Consider the following 18203-nt stretch of genomic DNA (forward strand, 5'->3'; position numbering starts at 1 on the left):
TATAAATAAATATATATAACTAATATTAAATTGCTATAATTATGATTAGTATACGTACATATAATACCCTAATAAATTTTAAGTATATTATTAATTAAGTTTGTTATCAATTTTTTTAATATATATAAAAAATATTATATATAACTAGTTTAGTTTTTTGGGTGGATTGGTTCAAAAATTTTAAAACCAAAAACCAACCAAAAAAATCAATTGGACCAAACATTTGGGACCAATTGATCCAATAAACCAATTAAATTAAACCGTTTCTCTCAAATCGCATTTGATTTTGGTGGGTAATTGGTTCGGATTGATTGTGCTCATCCTCAGATAATTTAGTCTTATTATGAGATGAAGCATGAGAGCATAATTAATATTAAAATGATCAATTAATGATGAGTTTTGCACGTCTAATTAAGTTAGTGTGGTTTGACAATTATGTAAACCTTGGCCTAGTACGTTTTTAATGGGGAAACTTGTACTAGGGTTTATCTTTCCTCTTCAAGCAATGGCTACTTCAATGATCGAAACAGGTACACAATAAATATTAATACTTTTAATATTCACACATAAATCTAGAGATTCAACTTACATATAAATATATATATATATATATATATATTATACTTTGTATTTATGATAAAATACTCAATTGATTTGTTTGGACAGTGAAAAAATGAGAGAGTAATCATTAAAAAAAATCAAATCCTTTTTAATTAAACAAACAAAAAAAAGATTATAAAAAATTATTCTTATTGTCGTTTTACAAAAAAAAAAATGAAAATTTAACACTCTACCCCCTTTTGAAACTAAAAGTTAGAATGTTATACTCCACGAGAAAATTCATACCACAAAGTTTATGTAGAACTTACCCTTTAAATTTTTCAAACTAATATTTTAAAGATTTGATAAATGAATAATAATTCAAAATTTTTAAAATCAATAATTAGTAATTCTAGACAATTACTTGATTGTTCATAATCTTAGACACTGGACTGCAAGGCCATGACCAACCCCAAACCAAATATTTTAGGAAACAAACATATACCATGCACAGAGTGCGAAAGCTTAAGGATCTTACCAAAGCAACCATGTGATGATTCGTGTAACCAATCAAGCCACTAAAATCTATTTATCCAATATTCAACAATGCAATAAGTAGTTTTTACCAAAGACTCAAACACAGTGGAAAACTATAATAAGTTACAAAACATTTACAAAATGTGCACATGACGTATACTAGGTGGCACCCAAACAAGATGGTTCTGGTGCTCAAGGATTAGATTCTGAATAAACGCCTTATGTTATCTGACAAAACTATTTCACTTGAAAGCATCCTAATTCCTAACTCAAAAGTTCTATTGCCGAGATATCGGAACTGCCGGCATGGATGATGGCTGGTTATAAAAACCTTCGGAACCTTGGAAATTCTGGTAAGAATTAGTAGACGACGTGGCAAATGGGGAGATGCCGGTCATTGCAGTCCCAACCACTGAATAACCAGGTAAGGAAGGCTGCTGTGACTGGGTCACGCCATAGCTATAAGGCGCACCATTTATTGATCCAGCAGTTGGCAGGTACTGGGGCACTGCATATGGTGGCATCGGCGGCAGCGGTGGCAGTGGTGGAGGGGACGATGATGGAGGAGGTGGCACTTCATTTGGAGTCAACTGCTGGGTGGTGGTCACAACATTGTGCTGATGAGATTCAGGGCGCGGAAATGGTGAAACTGGTGCTTGTTGGGGATTCTGAGATGGTATGTAAGGCTGGTCATTCTCAAGCTTAGGCCTCTTCTCCGAAGGGTAATCACCAGAAGATTCTTTCGTAGGATTGCCAATAACACCTTCAGAAGCAAGGGAAGAGAGGACATAGGAAAGCATCTGGGCTGAGGATGTTGATGCAGTTAGCTTCGCTGCCACTGCAGCAGCTGCAGATTTCCGAGGATCTTCCTCAATGTGGCCAGAATTATCAGGAAAAGACAGTTGCCGGGAATACATCACAGGAGCTGATTGCTCTGTAGCTGCCGGAATAAAACTTTGAGGTGCAATAGATGTTTGAGATTCCTTTGAACTTTCCTCCGCCACCAACTGGGGATTCTCACAACTTAATAACTGTCTGCAGATATTACCTGCCTGTTCTGATTGGGACTGTGCAGACTGTAAACATCATGCACATGGTCAGAATTAATGCATGCATGTACATAATTAATGCTACACTCAAAGAAAGTTAACATAACACAAAGTCAGAAAACAAAAGATCAAAATATAGGGGTGAAAATACCGTTAACTGTATTTAACCTGAAATATAGAAGCTTATAGTTCACAATGTCAACAAGTATACTTAAAAAGTCAGGTAAGTATAGTGCCAAACCTGAAGTTGTGTACGAACTTGCTCCAGCTTGAATTCCTGATAACAAAAGTAAATCAGCTTTATTTTAACACAATCACAAACAATATTTGTAAATGGATTAGTCAAAGTAACCTGCTCCTGAAGGGCCTCTCTCAAATGTGAGATGAGACTAGCTCTCGATGATGCAGCAGCTGTTAGCTGCTCAATACAGTCTCTCAATACAGCATGCTGACCCTGCACCTCCTCCACAAGTGCAGATCCATGGAACTGCCCTGTTCAAAGAAATTCGACATTTGAGAAGTAGTGTCCTAAGATGTGAGCAATGTAAGTCTGCATGGTAACAATTGTGCAGATGAGAAATATTTAGTCTCAAGATGTCAACAATGTTGATTGAACAACAATCCTTTTCTTAAAGAAAGAAAAATGTTGCAACAAGGATTGTAACTAGTAGTTGAAGGTAGTAACTTCTCATGAAGCAACTAAAAGTACAACTCCAATATTATGCTAAGAAGATTACTAATGCAGGTCATACCTGAATTGACATCACTACCAATTTCCTTATCTACTTTCTCAATACAGCTCATAGCATTCCTGCATTTGCTCAATATAACATCTTCATCCATCTGGCTACCATAAACAACTTGATAGCCTGAAACTATTTTGTCCACTGTACTTCCAACAGGCTGCTTCTGCTAGAATAAATATAAAGGAGAAATAACATTAGTCCATGTCACAAATATGCAAATGCCACAAAAAAACAGAAAAATGCACTCAGCATGGAATTTATCTTACCAGCTTGAGGCCTAAATGCCTGCCATTTCTACTACTATTATTTTCTGATTGTCTGCCAACAAGCTCTTCCTTAAGAATTTGTCCCCGAGAACCAAATACTTTTCTCTCCTCCCATATACTGATCTGCATTTCAAACAGTAAAAAGAAATGAGATATGTCATGCCAACTAGAAAATGCCCATTTGAAACAGAATAGCAGTAAAAAATTAAAGCAAACATATTTATGGAAAGAAAATTTTACAAAAACCAAGAGAATAACATAACAACCAATATAGCAATAAAGTGAAGATAAAACACCAAGCATTGTCCAATGACTCTGCCATAGACAGAATTTCGATTGTCACAAGTTGGACACCAAAAAAATGCCAAGCCAGTGATCTAGACTTTAGGAAAATAGATACACTAAAACAACAGTTCAACAAATGGACCTTGACAATTTAACTACAACCATTTTAAAAAAAGAGTGCAAGTACTTTAAACCCATCCGAACCAAATGAAAAGTAATACAGGTGATGTTTAAAATTTAGCCAATCTCTAGTTATAGACAAAATTACCAGAATAACATGCACAAGACAAGTAAGGAGCTACATGATATAAAATTGGCAACAGAAGTATAATATCACCATGTCATCACCATCAACTTAGCATCATCAAATTAAACCTAACAGCTACCACTCAGGTCTTCCATTTGACAAGAAAGTTAAGCAACCTTTTTTTTTTTTTGCCACAGAAAGTTAAGTACTCTGTTTCTGTCACTTTAGGTAACTGTTCATTCAAATATACAACATTGCAAACCCCTTAGTATTCCCAAAATAACAGACATTGAAGGGGGCCATGAGACACATTCAACCTTTCACAGAGATTCCAATCGAAAGAATTAGCAACAAGACCTGTAGGAAAGTTTAGAGGACTATACCAGACGAAATGCAGCATTCCTTCCAAACTCATCCCCATTTTCAATCACATCGCGAAGAGCATCAGGCAGAACCTTCCAAAATTCACCAACAAATTCTGAACCCTTACGCCTGCTATTCTGCAAAATGTCATTGGCTAGATACAGAAAGGCCAATCTCTGCTCACGTGGGGAGCAATGAAATTGTCTGTCCCAAGTTTCAACAACTTGTTTTGCCTTATTCATATGGAAAATACACCAATGTGATAAAGCTTATCAAGTTAAGGATTGCAATTTGAAAAGTGAAAAAACAAAGATAAGAGGTGTTAATTGCAAGTCTTAATGAAGCAGGCAGACACACACTCATGCAAAAAATAACCTTCAAAAGTTAATTTTAAACAACAATGAAGAAATTTTCTGTAACTTACGTAGCAACTAGATAGCAATATCAAACTGACAAAAGCTGATAAATAATAAATTACGTTTGAGAAGTACTAAAATAAGCACATGCTAAATTATTATGCATGACACCATGAGAAAAGCCCTGACCCAACAATGAAAGAGAAACCAGCCAAAAAAAGGAACTGTCATAAATAGGCAAAGCACATCATTTGCAATTAATTTTCGAAAGGATACTCTCTATGCTCGCTTGTGAGTTATTGAGCTTGGCTAGCTTCTCGACCAAAATTTGTGGGTTGAATGAGCTGCCCATAGTTGCTACTGAAAACTAAGCAACTAATGATAAACAAGGCAGACCTTCAAAATTCAACCTTCAAATAAGGCGCTGTAAGATAAAGAGCAACAATTATTTGCATTTAGCACAACTATATTAAACTGCAAGTTCCATATCATCAACATTTTAAAGGAAGACATTCACCGAAAGTATCCTCCTATAAAAATGCAGTAATCTTAGACAGTGTTCCACAACTAAACAGGTCCTGATTCCTGAAATTATTCAAAATTTCCTCCCTTTTCCCCCACTTTCATAGGAAATTATTCAGTTTTATCTTTTTACACTTAAATAATACACTATTCTTATTTCTCCAGCTTTTATCAGATGGCACCCAACAAGTCAGGTAATATTATGGAATAATGATACTTAACAAAAAGAAAAGAAAAGAACAATTCCCCATCACTGCAATTGACTGCAATCAAAAAAAAAGAAAACCCATCTTTCTAGAAGCCAAATAACCCCCTTTAAAGTATAAAGAAAAATTTGCATGCGAGTCCCCTATAACTCCCTGCGCTACAAAATAAACTACAAATTTAATTTAGCATTTAATTGTATTTAATTAAAGCTCTTGGAAAAATAATGCAAACAAACTTAAAAGCACGAATTCATTATCAAAGAGTTAAAAAATAATTAACAAGCGTTAACTAGGAGGGTAAAACCTCGTGGCGCCAGCATAAAAATTTCAAAAAAAAAAAAGATAAACCCTAAAGAACCAGCGAATGGAGGAGAAGAAAAGGAGAGAGAACCTGTAAAAGACGAATGCCAGTGACGCAGGCGAGAATCAACGGCGGGTGAGCACAACAAGTTGGTCGATTGCCGTCGTCATGGAGAGAGGAATTAGGGGAACCAGAAAAAATATCAGTTTCTGCTTTGATGATTAGGGTTTTGTTGTGAAAATACGGTTCTTTGTTTTGTTGCAGAGAGTTGGTGAGGTTAACTGTACGAATTGGAGGTTCGGTCGAACTGGACGCGTGAGAAAACTGCACAAAGTCTTCTCTGCTTGGAGGAGATGAGCAATGGGAGAGAGTGCAGCGAAGTGCAGTTCCTTTTTTTGGGCTTTTGATGGGCGCTTGGATTTTGGTACGGTGTTTAAGGTGTTGGATTTTTTGGAATTACTCCTATATTTTGACATTTCTTTTTATTTTTAAATTATTAAGATCAAATTATGTAACTAGTCTCTATACTTCAATAAAGTGATAGATTTAATTTTTATAAAATAATTTATGAAAATTAAGTTTATGTACCTTTCAAAATGAAAAATGCATTCAATATGTTAAAAAAAAATTTATTATCTATACTAATATGATGTTTTATTGTATTAACCTAACATTTTTTACTAATATGACATTTAATATGATGACATGATAATAATAATAATATGATACTTTACAAATAATATAATAGTAGTGTTGATATGATGTGATTAAGTATGGGTATAAATTTTATAAGTGCAAACATGAAATTATCCAATGTGAATTAATATTTTAAAACAAAATTAGAAAAGAAATAGAAAAAAATACGAATAAGTTTCTAAGATTTAAAAAAGAATATTGTGAAATAGAGAAAAATTAAATTTTTGTGATCAATAATTTACAAATAATAAAAAATATTATGAAATAGATCAACAATACCACGTCAACATTAATAAGTCATCATATTCAATGACATATTAGATAAAAAACACTATATTAGCTTAGATAACAAAAAAATTTTAACATATTAGAATGACATTGTCAATTTTGAAAAATACAAAAATTCAATTTTCTACAAATTATTGTATAGATACTAAATTCACCAATTTACTAAAATACATAGATTAATAGTATAATTTAACCAATTATTATTTATTTATAATGACATTCTCTTATTCAAATAATTATTGTTAATTTAGTACTTTTCCTCTCTTCTCTATTTTTTATACTAAAAACATTGAATATTTGTATTATAAAAATGTTTCAAATTTCAATATAAAATATATCAAAATCAACATTTTTATCTAAATTTTTGTTAAAGTTAAAAATGAACAAATATTTAAAGACAAAAAAATACTAATTTTTTTATTAATCTTCGATAATTACATAATATCATTATTTAAATATAAATATATACATATATATATATATATATATAATTTTCCTAATACTATTATTTTTTTACCTTGTTTGATGGGATTTTTCTTTAATCTAATTTATTAAAAATAACAAAGAGAATTATAGAAGAGTAACATTACATGGAAAAACACTATAAATTTATCAATTTATATTACACTTCTTAGCTAGAATGTGATTTGGAAACTCTAAATTTTTGCCTACTTCCACAAACCCACAGCTCAAATTTTCGATCTCAATGTTTTTCTTTAACAAATTTTATTTTTACACCTTTTCAATAAAAATATATTATAATAAATAGATTGTTCGATCTCACCATTAAGATATGATGTGTCACACAATAATTCAAAATTTCTTATTTTCGATCTACTAACCCAGAAATTTTAAGTTGAGCTTAAATGAAAGGAAAGAACGGTTTAGTTCCATTTGGTCACTTTGTCTTCATCAGCCCATTTTGTAATTTCTATGGAAATAAGCTCATAAAAGAGTAAATGATAAAACGGAATGCATGTTTTCTTCATACGTAATGATAATAGACTTATCATACAAGCATGAATCACCAATAAATAAAACTAGCATTTGATTCGATATTATATTAAATTTTTAGAACGGATATTCAATTTAAAATCAATTGATAATGGGAGATTTGTAATAGTCAAGCTTCCTTCCATGTCTCTATATGCAATCATGGACATGTACATTAAATATTATTATAACGATGATGATCTTATGTAGGGATCAGATGATCAAAGATTTTATATGTTTTTTTCAGCTGTTAGTGCGAATTGCGAAACTTCCAATCCAGGGGCAATATTCCTTTCTTTCAATTAGCAATGGAAAATAGCTACAAATGGAGGCAAAGTAGAAATTTGAAGCTAAGCAAATGGTATTTTTCTGTGTTAGCCAAATCACTGACCAAAATCACGAAGGTTACAATTGGAATCATGTTGTTCGTACGATACTTATGAGGAAAAGAAAAATGCAAGAACAAACCAAAAATAAATTACATGAATTAAATTCAAAAGGTCCATGCCTTGGAATTGAATACAGCAGCTTCACAGCTTTGGAAAGAACAGAGCAATGCGTTTCTGTACCTGCTAAGTGCATGTTTTCTTTACTGTAATGGCACATCTAATTTGAAACGATCAAAGCAGCTTTGCCCTCTAAAAGAGAAAACTACCCAAAATCTCCACCACTATTTTCTGCATACAGAAAGGGTTGAATTTTTCTTTCTTTTTGCCATCCCTGCTTATGTTTTCCTCTTTGCCATGGAAACAGGGTTTCCATCAAACAGTTCATCAATGTAAGTCTCTATATCTTCAGGCTGGAACTTTATGTACTTCTCTGTTTGTCTTCCAGGATCCAATACTCCAGCGAACCTTCCCAAGAATGATCTGTATGCTGGTATGACCACTGCTGATATGGAAACCCTCAGCTCGGATTGTAGCTGCTCATCGCTCACCACCCACGAGCTTTGAGTCTTGTGAATTTCGTCGAACATGGCGTTGAAGCTCTTGAACCTCTCTTTCAGCACCGGTTTCACCACCTTCCCGTTCACATTCAATCCCTCAAGGCTTAAACAACCCAAAAGCTTCATCCAAGTCTCTCTCTGATAACTCTTATGGTAGTTCCTCAGATCAGATGATCTCTTGCGGCACCACGTATCCCCCATCACCTCATGGATCTCCGCTGATCCTTTGATCTTCTGCAGCATGTAACGTCCGTTATTCATCATGAAAATGCTGCCCAAGGAAACGTCCTTGTAAAGCTTGGACTTTGCCTCCAGATTCGCATCCAGCAAATCCATGATTCTCATCAACTGCCCAGCAAATGGGGAGTGATTTTTTTCATCATTCTTGTAATTTTGTGAGTCGCCTTCATAATCCCGGGGCCTGCTTGTTGAATCAGCTCTTTCGATCTTGGAATGCTCCTTGAAAACTTGCTCTAACGTAGCCTTATACTCACATGCATATTTGAGATAATTCATTGTGTAGCGAGTCAAAGGATGAACGGCCCCACCAGGAACTGGGGTTTTCCCTGTATCAGACTTGATTGAATTCTCAAGATCACAAAATATGCAAATCGCAATCTCGCCAATCCTACAACGAGCAGTGGTTGTTTCTGCCCTGAGCTCTTTGGCGCATTCTTCAGGATATAAACTATCAATAGCGGGAAGATTATCACGCAAAGTCTCGTACATGTCAAGAAACTTGAACAGTTTCTCCGTGGAACGCTTGCTAATGGCAACAGCTTCAGCGAAATTGAGAAGTTGAATGACCACTCCGCGTGTAAGGTTGCTGAAGAGGCTGTCCGACAATGAAGGATGATTGGAGAAGATCGTTTCGGCGAGCTTGCGTTCGCCAGAAAAGTAAACATTGGCGCATTGTTTGAAGGCCTTGATCCATGTAGGGATCTCCCTTTCCAATGCTTCCCATTGCATCTTTTGAACCTCATCAATACTAAGCTTCTCGAATCCTAGCTTGTTCAAGGTCTCCTCAATTATATTCCTCCTAGTCATCAGGAAAACCTCACAGCATTCGGATTCATATCCTCCTGAGATCATCTCCTTGGCGATTTTAGTCAAGTAGGCCAAAACTTCCTGAGAATACCCTGGAAAGTTGGATTCCTCATTTGATTCGGCAGATTGATCGTTACCAGGTAAAGGGCAATGATCTGCACCCGCCTGTTTCCCGTCAGGTTCCCCGAGTTTTGGATCTTCCAGGAGAGACCTGAACTCATCCTCCAAATGAGACATAGCTCGTTGCTGAATCTTACCAATTCGATTGATCAAAGGACCCTTGTTAGAATCCAATTTGAAGCCTGCAGATAGATTTTTATACAGCTTTGATATCTGGTTCACAGCTTTAAGAAACGACGCATCATCCTCGGGAAGCAGACACCCTTTCACTTTTGTTTCAACCGGCTCATGCTTGGATATTTTCTCTTCAACAAGATCCAAATACTTTTCAAGAAACTCTGGAATCTCTAAACCCACCTCGCCCTCCTCTTTAGGGGTGGAGAGACTTGACAAGAAACGTTCAACATCTTCCGAAGCTGTCTCCAGGTTATAATCAATTTCAGGTGGAAGAGTAGCTTCTCCTTCTTCCCCTCCTCCTTCGTTTTCTTTCTCTTCAGGCTTTTCGATCAATTCAATTTCAGTTTCCCCGGTCTTCATTTCCTCTGGTTTCTCTATCTCTACCTCGGTTACCTCAGCTGCAACTGGCTTTTCCTCGTTAGAACACTCAGGTGACTCCGTCGCCGGCAAAACAATGTCGGCGCCGGAGCTCTTTTCTTCCTCGTCTCTTTTCTTAAAACTTGAAGAAACTTCAGGTTGATGATTCTTTTCCATGGCTAAAGCTTCTAAAAGAAAAAAAAATTGTTTTAAGAAAAGGAAACAAAGATGAAAGGTTTGAAGAAAAGATGGAGAAAGATGCGAAGATGGAGGAGAGTTATTCGTGTTCTTCGTTTTTTTTTTTTTTTTTGCAAATTTCTTTTTTCTTGTGCGAGTTCTTCCTTGAATCGAAATTGAAATGGTCGTGGTGGAGGAGTGGAGGGAATGTACGGACAGGAAATTCTTATGGAATTCGATTGGGAGGGAGTTGTTTTGGTGTGCTTCTGTCCATTTTTAGGAGCGCTGACCGTTGACCGTTTTTATGCTTCCCACGTTCACGTTTTGGGTGTTTAAACCCCAGAAGACTAAATTTTCGATTCTTTTATCTTGGACTTAGATACTTGCCAAAAATGTTTTCAAATATTTGAAATATTTAAGTGATAAAGGAAAATACTGAATTAAAAATAATATTAATCAAAGTATTTATCGAGTTTGTATATCTTAATAAATAATAAGATTTGAATATAAATATTTAAAAAAAAAACAACAACAACTTACCTACTACCATTCTTACTTCTTTCTCACCCTAATAATAACATAGATGAGTTTGCCATAAGCTAGCATAATGCACAAGATGGGAGTTGGATTGGTAATTTAAATCGAAGATAATGATTTTTTTAAAAGAAATTGAAAAAAAAATTCGAAGATTTAAAAGAAAATACATACACCAAACGTTGAAGATAACATTAAAAATTGAAACAAAGATCTTTTGTGGTGGATAAAGAGTTCCGATAGGTCTCAGTAAGCCCTATCTACAATTTGATGAGATTAAGCTTTAGTTTCCTTGCTTTGCAGCCCTTAATTTCTGTCTTATACATTCGTAAATCAAGCTTAGTTAGGGTAGAGAGATTCCATCACGTTTAGGTTTAGCCCACATGTTGGCCACATTTGCTCTCCAATACTTGGAAAGAAATGGGATTATAGAAGATTATCCATCAACAATATTCTCTCCAAAATAATAATAATAAATAAAAAGAAAGAAAATAAATAATGCACATAAGGTTTTTTTATTAATTCAATGAACAAATATGTAGAAATTTCTATAAGATAATTATCCTTTTTATCTTGTAAATATCTCTATATCTCTCTACATTTATTTATAAAAATAATGTCAAAATAACAGATAATTATTCTTTTATCTCTTCATCATGTCTCTAGATTTAATTATAAGGATGAATGCCAAAAAAATTCAAAGTATCAAATTTTAATCCCTGGTAACCAATGAGTATATCATAAAGAATTTTGGGTAAATTCTATCTCTACTCGTATAATTTTAATTTTTTTATATAATATTTTGTTTTTTTATAATTATTTTCATGTAAACAAGTTCTGCCTCTAGTACATATTATACAGTTAATTTCACCGAATAAAATTATTAAATTATTCTTAATTCAAAAATTAAATTATTTATTCACATTTAAGTATATTTTGATGATTTTATTAAAAAAATTAACATCTAACATTTTTATGAGAATATAATTTAAATTTATAGAAGATTAATTAAAAAAAGATAAAGAATGTTATATCAAAAGTTACTCAAAATTTTTTATTTTCAGGTAATTTAATAGTTAAATGCTTATTTTCCATATATAGCCAATATTTAATTAAAATGACAAATAATGCTTACGTGGCAACGCCAAATATATAATTTTTTTCTTTTTAGTTTAGAAATAAATTGGGTGGTGGCCACCGACGCAATCTCGTTATCAGACTGAAAGGCAGGAAGAAATCCAATGAAAGCTTCACTCCAGACTTGACACTCGAAAAACAAATCAAAATTCCCAAAAAAAATCAAAAAAAAAATGAGGTATGGCGGGTCAAGGAAGAAGCGAGCTTTGGTGCGGTGGTTTTTGATTCTCTGCGCAGCTTTTACTTTAATAAGCTGGCTGATGCTGCTGACTCTAAGATCCATTGATACACCTCCGACGACGACGACGACGAAGACGACGGATGTGGCGTTGGTGGATTTGCCAGGCAAGCTGGAGCACCAGTTGTTTCAAAGAGACGGCGTTTTGTCATCGGCGGAGGCGCCCAAGAAAGCTTCGGCGAAGAGTTGTGCCACGGTGGAGGAAATGGGGAAGTCTTTTAAAGGGAGGATCTTGAAGGAGAGTCTTGGAGTTCGAAGGATTATTCAACGTCACTTTTCTGTAAATGGTAATTAATTTTCGATATCTTCGCTGCTTCTGATTTATATTTAGCTGGATTTTCACTGTTAAATTATAAAAAGTTTACGTTTTCATTTCGTTTTGGAGATATAAGTTGAAATTTTATTTGTTTTGGCATTTAAAATTAGAATAATTTAAGATAGAAATTAATAAAAAAAATCGAAGTTCATTTCTTGAGGTTAAAGTAGTCGCCCTATGGAAACTATGGATTAGACTTTGAAGAATTTTAGTCCCATTTTCCTGAAATTCTGTTTTGGAAAATCCTACTATAATTATATTTTAAGATTAATTTCTCTTAAAAAAAGGTGACTTTTGGAAATTTTGGGTCTGTTTTGTTAGAGGTATGAGGAAAATTACATGTAAATTTTCTAAATGCAGGTGCTTCAAGAATTCGAGAGCTTCCTCCAGAGCAGTTTTGTAGACATGGGTTTGTGATAGGGAAAGCATCTGAAGCCGGTTTTGGAAATGAAATGTATAAGATATTAACTGCTGCAGCTTTAAGTGTAATGCTGAACCGGTCGCTGATCATTGGGCAAACCAGGCATATTGGTTCTTTCTCAATCCTTTATGTTTTGTGTTTAAATGTTCTTATATGTACAACACTTGTCTTTGTTAGCAGGAACTAGTATTTTAGATTTATCCTCATATAAAATTCATACTGTATAAATGGTTTAGAAAGTAGAAAGGTAAATATCTGAAAAGTGACTCCATTTTATATGCATTTTCCCCAGGATGTACTGACTTTAGGAAAGTATGATAATTGTCTTGGCAAATGTTTAATGATTTCCTATGTCATTGCGGTTATGCTCATGCTTTTAATGTGTTCTTTTATATTTTCACTTTTCTTTGTTCAGGGGTAAATATCCTTTTGGGGATTACATTTTGTATTCCAATCTCACCTTTACCTTGAGAGAAGTGAAGCATCTATGGAGACAAAATGGCTGTGCAAAAATCTATGGAAGGCATCTGGTAATGAGGACTGATGATTTTGAGAAGCCAACAAAAACAAATGCTCTTTGTGGCAATTGGAGGAAGTGGCGTCAACCTATCATATGGTAAACTGGGAACTCTGTTGATATAAATTGTCCTAATATTTTTATGGCTACCTTTTCATCATTACCAGCTATAATACTTCAGGTATCAAGGTACCACGGATGCTGTAGCTGCTCAATTTTTCTTGAAGAACATACATCCTGATATGAGAAATGCTGCTTCTGAGTTATTTGGAAAGCCAGAATCTCTTCGATCTCGCCCTAATGTATTTGGGGAATTAATGAGAATTCTAATTTCTCCTTCAAGAGATATTGAGGAAGCAGTTAATTGGGTTCTTCGTGGTGGTAGGGACCCTGATATTACATTGCACATGCGGATGCTTATGAATAGGTATTGGAGAAAAATTACAGTACTTATCATATCCAATTTGCTGACAATCTTTTTCAAAGTAACTGAAAATTATTACAAATTTAAAACCACCTAAATTTTAGAATTGAAAATCCTTGCACAACTTATAAAATCTCGTTCTCATGTGCTTTGAAAACTCACTTGAATCTGGTGGGTATCTAAACTGATTAGTGATGCTGGTTCTCATGTTCCGTGTTTCAGGCCTGTGAGAGCTGCACAGGCTGCATTGAACTGCCTCAGAAGAGCAACACGCAACTTACAGCAGGGATCAAGACCCAGGGTGGTTGTAGTATCGGATACCCCCTCTTTTGTAAAAAGCATTACACCAAATATAAGTGAATTTGCTGAGGTAATAAACTTGGTACCCCCAAGAAAAATTAAAACAATTCAATTTTAGTGATAAATAACCTTCGTGGTTGAATTATCAGTGAGTAGGCAGAGGTACTGATCCAGTTGCACTTTTTCCTCATGTAGGTTCTTCATTTTGATTATAAACTTTTCAGAGGTAATGCCTCTCATGATATTAAAGCATCACCAAATTTGGATTTTAGAGTGAAAGATTGGGGCCCAGCACCCAGATGGGTTGCTTTTGTGGATTTCTTTCTTGCATCTAGTGCAAAACATGCAGTTGTTTCTGGGGCTCACAGGCGTGTTGGGACTACTTATGCGCAGTTAATTGCTGCACTAGCTGCAGCAAACAGTATAGGTAAGATTGCTCCCTGCATTCCTGACCCATCGTTGTCAACTGTTTATTTAGCAACAATGTTTGGACCATCCCTTCTACACATTGATGTTGCAGTGTCTTATTGTTGCTTGGTCCTTTCAGGGGAAAATTCTACGGGTTCAAGTTTTTCTTTCCTAAGCAGCTTCCAGAGTAATTTGTTGGCAGACGGTTTGAAGCTTCAGGTGGGTTGGGGGCATGTATGGAACCGATTTGCAGGGCCATTGAGTTGTCGGGGACAGCCCAATCAGTGTGCTTACACACCACTTCTTCCTCCAGCTTGGTGGGAGGGCATCTGGCAATCTCCCATTCCGCGTGACATTCACAGGTTGGAACAATATGGTGTCCACCTCTCAGGCTTTGGAACAACTGATGAAAATCAGATTCGTTCATTTTGTAGTTCTAGGAAGAATATTGTGAAAACTGTTACATTCATATAGATGTAGTTGCTGAAGCTACAATTCATTCAATGCAATTTTTCTGTTGTGTTACTCACAGCATGCACCTTCATCAGGTGTCTCCCAACTATGCATCTCTTTATTTTCTTTTCCTTTTAGCATGGTAAACAGGTGGAAAAGGAAGGAGAAAAAAAAGATATTTCCTGAATATTTAAAAGAAAAGAACAGAGAAGCGAAGGGAAGAAAGACAAGGAAATCTTACCTTAAACGCTTTTATGGTTCAAATCTCAGCTTGTCCTAAAAGGGAAAGAAATCTTTTATATTTGACAGTTTTAAAGCACAATTTGGCTCCTTCACGAGGCTGAGGGATTCAAAGGCGACATCTCTCTCTTTTCCAGTGTTCCTAAGAGTCATTAAGCCACTGCTTCTAACAGAGGTACTTTTCTTCTCTTCTTCTTCATCTTTCTTTCGACTTTATTGTTTTTATTTTCATATTTAAATCCTTATTTTCTTGTCAATTTTCTTATTCTTTTTCACAATTTTGATGTGCTTGATTAAAAGGGCAGAAACTTTTTTTTTTGGGTTGAATTTGTAAACTATTAGTTAGATCTAATGAACAATTCATGTTCTCTTCTTTAAGAAACATTAGGTTAAAGGTTCAACCCTCTATTTTTCTTAAACTTCCTCTTATATAAATATAAGAAATAAAAAGTTGGATTTTCAATATTTGAACAGTAAAAATCCGTCCTTAGGTCTAAAGTTCATAGCAAATCTTTAAATTAGGGTGTGAATATTCGATCAATTCAATCGATTCGGTTTTGAAATTTAAAAATTGAATTAATTGAATTTTTATAAATAAATAATTGAATCAATCAAATTATATTTTAAAATTCACTTATATACAACCGATGTGTCAATTTTATTATTTTTTAAAAAATATTTTATATTATATATTGATGATCGATTTTTCGATAAATTCATAAAACTAAACATTATTAATCGAATAATTTGAAACCGATTAATATTGACCCTTACTTGAAACCGATTAATAATTTGAAACATTATTAATTTGAAATCGAATAATTTCGATAACTCGAATATTGCCACTTTCCATTTGGTCGTTGATCCTATGCAGGGCTCTCAATGCCCAACTTTAGCTACTTGGAACCTTTGGATAAGTGTGAGTTGGGTTCATATGCATCCTTTGCTCCTCTCCCTTTCCCTTGACATCTCCTTTTTCAATTTCAACATGCTTTCATGGAAGACTCCTCTATTTTCTTTTTTAATAGAAGATCCCATATTTCCTGAATTCCTATTTTTCATGCAACTCAAATTCTATTAGTCTTTCATATTCTTTTGTGGCATGTTTGGTTCAAATAACAAAATAGTCATTCCTTATGTATTCTTTATTTTTTTTTTCAATGATATTGTTTATTTTATGGAATGATCATTTTGGTAAAGGTCGAAAAAACCATTACCGACACTCCCTTTTTGTCTCAAAATGATTAAGGTTAAAATAACATAAAAAAAGTAATTGAGCAATTTCAATACATATATAAGATAAACTTACCTTCATTTTCTTTTCACGTAATATTCAAATAAATCTCTAAACTATTCAAGAAAATTTAAATAAATTTTTAATTTTTTGTTATATTCAATTAAGTCTTTGTATTTTTATTTTAAGTTAAATAAGCCTTTATGATTGATGATTGATTAATTGTCATCAATCGAAATATCACTTGTCATTTTATATTCACATGACATTGATATGAAAAGAGAAAAATATCATATAATCATATCAAATTAATATGTTACTTCATCATCAATTATGATATGTCAACATACCACACTATCATCAATTATAATATGTTAGCATACTAAGTCAGCGTCATGCAACTTATAATGATAAATGATATTTGGACTAAATAAATCATTAATTATAAAGACTTATTTAACTCAAAATAAAAATATAAGAATATAATTAAAATGAGGTAAAAGTGTAATGACTTATTTGAATTTTTTAAAATAATTTAAAAGCTTTTTTAGATATTATGCCTTTTCTTTTTCTCTCTACTCATTTGCCTCTCTATCCAAAAATGCTCTTATAAACATTCTAGTATAATATTTAAAAAAACTTTTAAACTATTCAGAAAAAGTCTTTCTACTCTTATTTTAATTAATAATTGATTTAATCAAAATGTCATTTGTTATTTTATAATACGTGAAGCTAATATAACATGCTAACATATTATAATTGATGGTAATATGATATGTTATCAAATCATAATTAATGATGATGTGACATATTAATTTGACATAATAACATGATCATGTGATATTTTTCATCTTCCACATCAATATTGTGTTAATGACATGTAAATATAAAATGACAAGTGACATTTGGATTAATAAAAATTAATCAATTATCAATCTAAGGGCTTACTTGATTCAAAATAAAAATATAAAAGTTTGATTAAATACAATAAAAAAATAAAAAATTATTTAAATTTTTTTGAATAATTAAAGAGCTTATTTGATTATTATGTAAAACATTTTTTATAAGATCTTGTTAAAAAATGTCTATGATGACTGTAATATTAAATAATATTTTATCTCGATATATTAAAATTCATTTCATTAATTACTAACTATTATATTTAGTTAAATAAATATTTATATCAATAATATTTTAATCTATTTTAAAAATATTTTAAGGGAAGTATTCGAGTATTTAATTTATTAATTAATATATAATTTTCATATTTAAAGAATAAAATTTAAATCTCCTTTCAATTTTAAAAAATATATATATATTTTTTTTAAGGGTATTATAAGCAAAACCCTTATTTATCAAGAAAAGAAAAAACCGTTTTTACTTGTTTGGCTCAAACTTAACAGTAACGCATTAATTTGGCAAGGATGCCAGGAAAGCGATTGCCAAAAGAGGCGAATGGGACTTATTTAATGTACATTGAAGCGAACACCTAAAGCCCAAAAAGTGACAATGGATAAATGAAAGGGACCCAGTTTGACTGTTCTTGATCAGACAAGGAAAGAAGTAAACAAGAATAGAAATAAAATTTCTTAGCAGATTTACTTGATTACCTGGAAATCCCTGATGGGTTGATTATTATGGTAGAAAATCTCATGAAATCATGATTCCCAGGTAAAAATTTTTAATTTTTATGACTTAAAAATCATCCCCAAAGCTGCAATTCAATAAATAAAAATAATAATCTGGGATTTTTTTTGTTATT

At 33.2% G+C, this 18203-nt stretch overlaps 3 protein-coding genes across 4 annotated transcripts; 1 reads left to right on the forward strand and 2 right to left on the reverse strand.

The window, feature by feature from the left end:
• LOC18601068 (regulation of nuclear pre-mRNA domain-containing protein 2) lies at window positions 1098-5845 on the reverse strand. Of its 2 annotated transcripts, none has more exons than XM_007031878.2 (8): window positions 5509-5845; window positions 4666-4813; window positions 4054-4301; window positions 3139-3261; window positions 2879-3035; window positions 2479-2618; window positions 2368-2403; window positions 1098-2153 (listed from the first exon to the last, which is right to left on the reverse strand). In XM_007031878.2, the coding sequence occupies exons 2-8, from the start codon at window positions 4739-4741 to the stop codon at window positions 1356-1358; spliced, it is 1578 nt and encodes a 525-aa protein (XP_007031940.2). In that variant the 5' UTR covers window positions 4742-4813; window positions 5509-5845; the 3' UTR covers window positions 1098-1355. The 2 variants fall into 2 exon arrangements, with proteins under 2 accessions (XP_007031940.2, XP_007031939.2); XM_007031877.2 differs by having other exon boundaries at window positions 2879-3038.
• LOC18601069 (exocyst complex component EXO70B1) lies at window positions 7735-10440 on the reverse strand. Its single transcript, XM_007031880.2, has one exon. The coding sequence runs from the start codon at window positions 10217-10219 to the stop codon at window positions 8120-8122; it is 2100 nt and encodes a 699-aa protein (XP_007031942.2). The 5' UTR covers window positions 10220-10440; the 3' UTR covers window positions 7735-8119.
• On the forward strand, window positions 11955-15058 carry LOC18601070. Its single transcript, XM_007031881.2, has 7 exons — window positions 11955-12415; window positions 12805-12967; window positions 13281-13481; window positions 13564-13809; window positions 14029-14176; window positions 14302-14533; window positions 14654-15058. The coding sequence occupies exons 1-7, from the start codon at window positions 12064-12066 to the stop codon at window positions 14986-14988; spliced, it is 1677 nt and encodes a 558-aa protein (XP_007031943.2). The 5' UTR covers window positions 11955-12063; the 3' UTR covers window positions 14989-15058.

This window comes from Theobroma cacao, chromosome 4 (assembly GCF_000208745.1).
Source record: "Theobroma cacao cultivar B97-61/B2 chromosome 4, Criollo_cocoa_genome_V2, whole genome shotgun sequence".
NCBI classification, from domain to species: Eukaryota; Viridiplantae; Streptophyta; class Magnoliopsida; order Malvales; family Malvaceae; genus Theobroma; species Theobroma cacao.

What these genes read in the sequence shown, in the direction of transcription:
- LOC18601069 (XM_007031880.2), bottom strand. Translation starts at nt 10,219, where the DNA reads ATGGAAAAGAATCATCAACCTGAAGTTTCTTCAAGTTTTAAGAAAAGA.
- LOC18601070 (XM_007031881.2), top strand. Translation starts at nt 12,064, where the DNA reads ATGAGGTATGGCGGGTCAAGGAAGAAGCGAGCTTTGGTGCGGTGGTTT. An exon ending in ATGCGGATGCTTATGAATAG is followed by an intron (nt 13,810 to 14,028) that starts GTATTGGAGAAA and finishes TCCGTGTTTCAG; the next exon opens with GCCTGTGAGAGCTGCACAGG. An exon ending in ATATAAGTGAATTTGCTGAG is followed by an intron (nt 14,177 to 14,301) that starts GTAATAAACTTG and finishes TTCCTCATGTAG; the next exon opens with GTTCTTCATTTTGATTATAA.
- LOC18601068 (XM_007031877.2), bottom strand. Translation starts at nt 4,741, where the DNA reads ATGGGCAGCTCATTCAACCCACAAATTTTGGTCGAGAAGCTAGCCAAG. An exon ending in CTCACAAGCGAGCATAGAGA is followed by an intron (nt 4,302 to 4,665) that starts GTATCCTTTCGA and finishes TAACTTGATAAG; the next exon opens with CTTTATCACATTGGTGTATT. An exon ending in TGGTAGTGATGTCAATTCAG is followed by an intron (nt 2,619 to 2,878) that starts GTATGACCTGCA and finishes TTCTTTGAACAG; the next exon opens with GGCAGTTCCATGGATCTGCA.